Genomic DNA, 6,032 nt, shown 5'->3' with positions numbered 1-6,032 from the left:
CTAACGAACCGACTGTGCAACCTTCCCAAAACATACAAAGCAGTCGCCTTTGCATACATTGAAAAGCTTACTTTTTAAGGGACATGGATGGAAGTGTCAGCCCCGTAGTGCGGAGAAACGATGAATACTCATTGAGAAGGCTAAGGACGGATTCTAAGCCTCATAAACCCTTTTGGGGATTTTCAACAACCTTTGGCTAGATGGGTTTAGTGGCTCATGGTTGTCGTACAAAAAAATAAAAAATAAATAAAAATAGAGATTTTATTGAAATGAAATATGAGAAGAACAAAAGCCTAGACTTTTGGGGAGAGAGTGTTTACAGAAAAAGATGGGATCTCTTTTAAGTCACTTCACCCCCTATTTATAGTGCTAGGGGAAATAGTCTAATCCTACTTAAATTCATAAAAGATAAATACATTTAATTGAAGATAAATAAAGATAAATAAAATAAAATCCTAAAAATAATCCTTAATAATTATCTCAATATTAATTATCCTAATATAATTAAAATAGAGTTTCATAGAATAAAATCTCTTCTTTTTGCATTTCAACCCTTGTGTTCTCCATGCTTGCACTTTTGGCACCAACTTTTCCTTGTGTCGCACATTGGCCCATTTTATCTCTAAATTCACGCTTTTGGCCCTTAATTTTGCTTTTGCCTCAAATTTAGTCCTTATTAGATAAAAGATCATAAATAGCTCAAATTAGCAAGATCATACTCAGAATAAATACATAATTAATACATAAAAATACGTTATTCTAGAGTGCTATCAAATTCCCCCTACTTAGCCCATGCTTGCCCTCAAGTATGGTTCATATCTACTATGAAAGTTAGATTCTGCCATAAAAGAAATATCACTCCAAAGTTTTATAAAAATTAGTCAACAATTCATATGAAAAATAAAGAGAACCCTAAGGTTGCTTTAAGTAAAACAGAAAAAATTTTTCCAATTAATACTCACAAAAATTAGAATCGACTTAAATTATTTAATGAAAATTAGGTAAATTACCAAACCTACCAAGACACCTTTTTTTTTTGATAAAGACCCGGAGGTCAACACACTTCAATTAATAGTGTCTTTCAAAACAAGGTCATGGATATCCGAAGGATAATCCAAATTAAAAGCCAAATAACAGTTTTTAATTTTAGCCCAGTTGCAAAGTGCATCAGCCACTTTGTTACAACAACGCGGGGCCCAAGTAATAGTAAACTTACTAAAGTAAGTAGTAAGCTTCTGGATCTCCCTCAACCTATAGCCTAACATTGTCAAATCCTTCTGCCTGCTGTTGAACTGATTGACTAAATTTACACAGTCAGGCTCCAACGCCACAACCTTCCAATTATTTATTCTAGCAAAATTAATGCTTTCTTCCAAAGCCTACAATTCTGCCCATTCCACACTTAAATCCTTCTTTACACAACCTATGCACCCGCCATGCACAAAACCATCAGAATCCCTAGCCACCAGGCCATAATAAGCTTTGTTTTCATTAACAGTAGCGTCAAAATTGATTTTAAGAGTCCCAGGACCAGGTTTCTGCCAACCTTTCTCCACAACAGGCTTTGGAATCATAAGTTTTTCCAACAGGCTAAAAATACGAAAATCCCTAGACAACGAAGCCGCTCTATCCCAGATAATTTTGGCGTTCTCCTCCACCTCTCGAAAAACCCTGTTATTCCTACTATTCCAGATATTCCATAATGTTGTAATAAAATCAGAAAAAGCTTTCCTATCCAACATACGAGCCACGTCCTCAATCCAATCCACACACCGACCATAGCTTCCATCGAGCAGCTTCTTATTCAGGCCACCATAAGCCAGCACCGCCCTGGCCTTAGGACAATCCTTCAACGCATGAATAAGAGTCTCCTTATCCATTCCACATCTCGGGCACAAACTGTTAACGTCCCTCCGAATGCTAGAAATTTTCTCATAGGTAGGGATAATATCGTGACCCAACCGCCAGCAAAAAATTCTAATCTTGGGCAAAGTTTGGAGCTTCCAAATAAGTTTCCAGAGGAAGCGATGAGGGCCAAAACCAACATGTTTCAAAGTCAACCAAGAATAGGCCGACTTTGCAGTATAAAATCCCATAGGATTATGAGACCAGATCCGCTCGTCCTAGGGACCATTCGGAAGAATGAGAATTTTACAAATTTGGTCCCCCAAACAATTACCATAAATCTCCTTAATCCTCTTCTCATTCCAACTATCTTTCGAATTATTCATAAGATCGCATACCTTTCTTTCGTGGATCTTCTCTCTATCAATACAAATGGAACCACCCGACAACCCTTCAAAACCCCAATACTCATTCTTCAAATCAATTTTACTACCATTTCCAACATTCCACCCGAAACCCTCATGCAGTAAGCAAGCCGCTTTATTAATGCTCTGCCAAGTGAAAGACGGCTTGTTAACCCTTTTAGGGTGAAGAACGTCACCATCCGGGAAGTATTTAGCACTAAGAACTCTAAAATAAAGCGTTTCTTTACAGTTAATAAGGCGCCACACCTGTCTGACAAGCAATGCCACGTTAAAATGTCTTAAGTCCCTAAAGCCCATACCCCCATACCCTTCGGGTAACACATCTGGTCCCAAGCCAGCATATTCCAACCTTTATTCATCTCCTTTCCCCCCACCACACCCGACGGATCAGAGAAAGAAACTCCTCAATGACGCTATTCGGGGCAAAAAAGACCAAGAAAGCATAGGTAGGGATAGATTGAAGGATTGATATGATAAAAACCTCTTTGCCACCATCGATAATAATCTTTTTGACCAACTGTTTACCCTATTGGCAGCACGATCCAGAATGTTTTTGAAAGCAGCCACCTTCTTTTTACCAACCTGGATGGGCAGGCCGAGATAGCTATCAATGTTGTTCACCACCTTCACTTTTAGTAAATTACTCAGCCTCTCACGTTGCGGATTGGGGATTTTAGGACTGAAATAGACCATCGACTTGTCCAAGTTAATCCTTTGTCCCGACCTCTTTTCAAAGGTCTCCAAAATCTTTGTGACAGCTTCAATATCACTTTGTTTGTTCTTGACAAAAAGTAAAGCATCATCAGCAAAAAATAAGTGATTAATTCTAGGGCCATTTTTACTCGCCCTAATGCCTTTGATCATGTTAGTCTCCTGAGCATGGTTAAGCATACATGACAAAGCTTCCATACAGAAAAGAAATAAATAAGGGGATAAAGGATCCCCTTGATGAAGGCCCCTCTCCGAAAAAATAAGGTCGAAAAAAGTCATATTGCATTTAAATCTATACCGAACAGTGCAAACACAGTCCATAATCTTTTCCACCCAGTCATAAGAAAATCTCATTTTTAGCATCATTTTTTTAAGAAAACACCACTCCACCCTATCGTAAGCTTTGCTCATGTCGAGCTTGACCACACAACCCTGATTCGGCCCGTTTGTAGACTTGCAGAGATAGTGCACCAATTCATGGGCCACTAAAACATTGTTGTGAATCATCCGTTTTGGAACAAAAGCGCTCTGATATTGGCTAATGCAAAGGTGAAGAATCTCTTTTAACCGATTTGCCAGCACCTTTGAAACAATCTTGTAAACCACCCTGCACAAACTAATTGGACGAAAATTAGTCATATCACAAGGACTCTTAATCTTAGGAATCAAAACAATTAAAGTCTCATTTATGCGTCTCATTTATGCACTCGGCACTCCTATTTCCTTTCAGGATATCATGGCATAAGTTTAGCACGTCTTCCCCTACAATCGGCCAAAAATCCTTAAAGAAACCACCCGACAGTCCATCGACACCAGGGCCTTCCGAGGGTCCATCTGTTTGAAAGCCATTAGGATTTCCTCGTTGGTAAAGACCTCGGAAAGCTTTCTATTAGTGTCCTCGTTAATGCACCTAGGAATCAAGTGAATAACACCATCGCCTTCCTCAGGAACCGACGTCCTAAAAATATTGTCAAAATAGTTCCAAGCGATCTGGCTAATCTCATTCATATCCTCATGCCAAACACCTTGCAAATCCTTAAGGCGCTCAATCCTATTCTTTCTTCTACGGCTCGATGCCCGAATGTGGAAAAAACGAGTATTCCTGTCCCCCTCCTTCAGCCACTGTGACCACGCCCTCACAGCCTAATATTTCTCCTCCATCTCATAGAGATGTCCCAACTTACCCCGAGCAGTCTTTAGAAGCTTTATCGAACTCTCATTAATCAGGCCATCCATAAGATTGTGAATATCCTTCTCCAACGCTCTAATGTTATTCCTCAGTCTCCTATAACGTTTATATTGCCAAGGGCCCAACTTATCCTTGATTAACTCCATCTTTTCAAGGGAATTACACCCTACAATGGACCAAGCCTTTGAAATAATATCCCTGGCTTCCTGCTCCTTCGCCCAACAAATATCATATCTAAAACAAACTCTAGGATCATTGCATTTCTCCTTAGGCTTGCAACCGAACAAATCCAACAAGATCGCCTCATGGTCAGACTTAGACTGGCGAACAATATTCGAGGTGAGAAACGGTAATTTCCCGATAAAAGCATTCGAAACGAAAAATCTGTCCAACCACTCCTTTATGAGACCAGTGCCATCCCTATTGTTTGTCCATGTAAACCAACCATTACTCGTTTTCACATCATTAAGACTAAACTCTTCCATAAGATCACCAAATTCATCCATTAAAGCCTTAGGCTTTCTACGCCCTCCCTCCTTCTCAGAGTTGTTCAGAATTGTATTGAAATCGCCCCCCACAATCCATCCTTCGTTAACAGAGCTACTCACCCTTTTTAACATATCCCACGCTTGATGTCTTAAAGCGGGGATAGTTTGGCCATATATACCAGTAAAACGAAACACCTCACCGTTATCCATCTTAACCAGGGAATCAATATGAAATTTAGAGTAGTTTTGCACCGTGACTCTAACACCCTCCCTCCACATCATCGCTAACCCACCACTTTTCCCTTTAGAGCTAACAGCAAGGCAACCATCTATCCTACATCTATCGCGAATACGAGAAAACTCATTAGAATGGACTTTAGTTTCACAAAGGAAGACAATATCAGGGACATTAGCAACCAGGAGTTGCTTCAATTCACGAACTGTCGCCGGGTTTCCAACCCCACGACAGTTCCAACTAAAGATTTTCATTGCGCTTGGCGGGGCTGGTCACCAGCCACCGCCTTTAAAGGTGAAATAATATCAGCAAGCCTTCTTTTAACAAGTTTTGCCGGACTCTCATCCGTAGAATCGCCCTGTGAGCTCTTTTGTCTCTTTCTTTTGTTCTTAGATTTTCCCATTCCATCCTTCATTAATTTTTGAAATCTTTTTTCCATAGGAGAGGTAGATCGGGACTCTTTCTCCCAAACTCTCTTTCCCTTTAGCATTAGATTTCCCTTTTACGTTCCTCCAGTTTGTCGAGTTGTCCTCCTTATTTTCATCCGATTGGGTCATTGGTTTAAAAGCTTCCACCCAATTTCTTCTCATATACCTTACTTGGTTTGGAGACGCTATAGGCGCCCTCATCCAACTTCCAAATTGGAGGTACATGTCGTTCAACTCCTCCTCGTCCACCTTAGTAGTACACGTCTTCAAAGTATGTCCTATTATCCCGCAAGAAAAACAAAAGTCTGGGAGCCTCTCGTATTTTATCAACCCTATTGTTTCGGATCCGTCTTTGTCAACAAATCTCACCACCCTTCTCAAGGGTTTCTCAATATCGATTTTGACTTTGATCCTAATAAATTCTATCCAACCTCCAAACCGATCATTCCCATCAATTGCTACCAGTACACCGATCGCATTCCCAACATCCAGGGCTGTTTGTCGATCCATCAGTTTTATAGGAATATTGTAAATTCTTACCCAAAAAGGAACCAACCGAAATTCGTAAGAATCCATTCCCTTTCCTTTCTCAAAAGGCAGCATCGAGAATAAACACCTATCGAAGAGTCATGGTGTTAGATTTAATATTCTACTTCTATCCTCCAGACATCCAAACTTAACAATTATCACCCCCTCTTTCAGAGCAACAAA

The 6,032-nt window shown here is 40.0% G+C and overlaps 1 protein-coding gene across 1 annotated transcript; it reads right to left on the bottom strand.

Moving 5' to 3' along the window:
- Window positions 1–1,379: 1,379 nt before the first annotated feature.
- Window positions 1,380–3,989, bottom strand: LOC105775616 (uncharacterized). The gene is made up of 4 exons (XM_012598116.1): window positions 3,748–3,989; window positions 2,796–3,588; window positions 2,244–2,516; window positions 1,380–2,123 (listed from the first exon to the last, which is right to left on the bottom strand). Exons 1-4 carry the CDS (start codon window positions 3,987–3,989, stop codon window positions 1,380–1,382), a joined length of 2,052 nt encoding a protein of 683 aa, XP_012453570.1.
- Window positions 3,990–6,032: the final 2,043 nt, after the last annotated feature.

The sequence above is a fragment of the Gossypium raimondii genome, chromosome 10, assembly GCF_025698545.1.
Source record: "Gossypium raimondii isolate GPD5lz chromosome 10, ASM2569854v1, whole genome shotgun sequence".
Taxonomy (NCBI): Eukaryota; Viridiplantae; Streptophyta; class Magnoliopsida; order Malvales; family Malvaceae; genus Gossypium; species Gossypium raimondii.
Note: the sequence above shows the minus strand (reverse complement) of the source record. Positions and strands in the feature narration are given on the sequence as shown.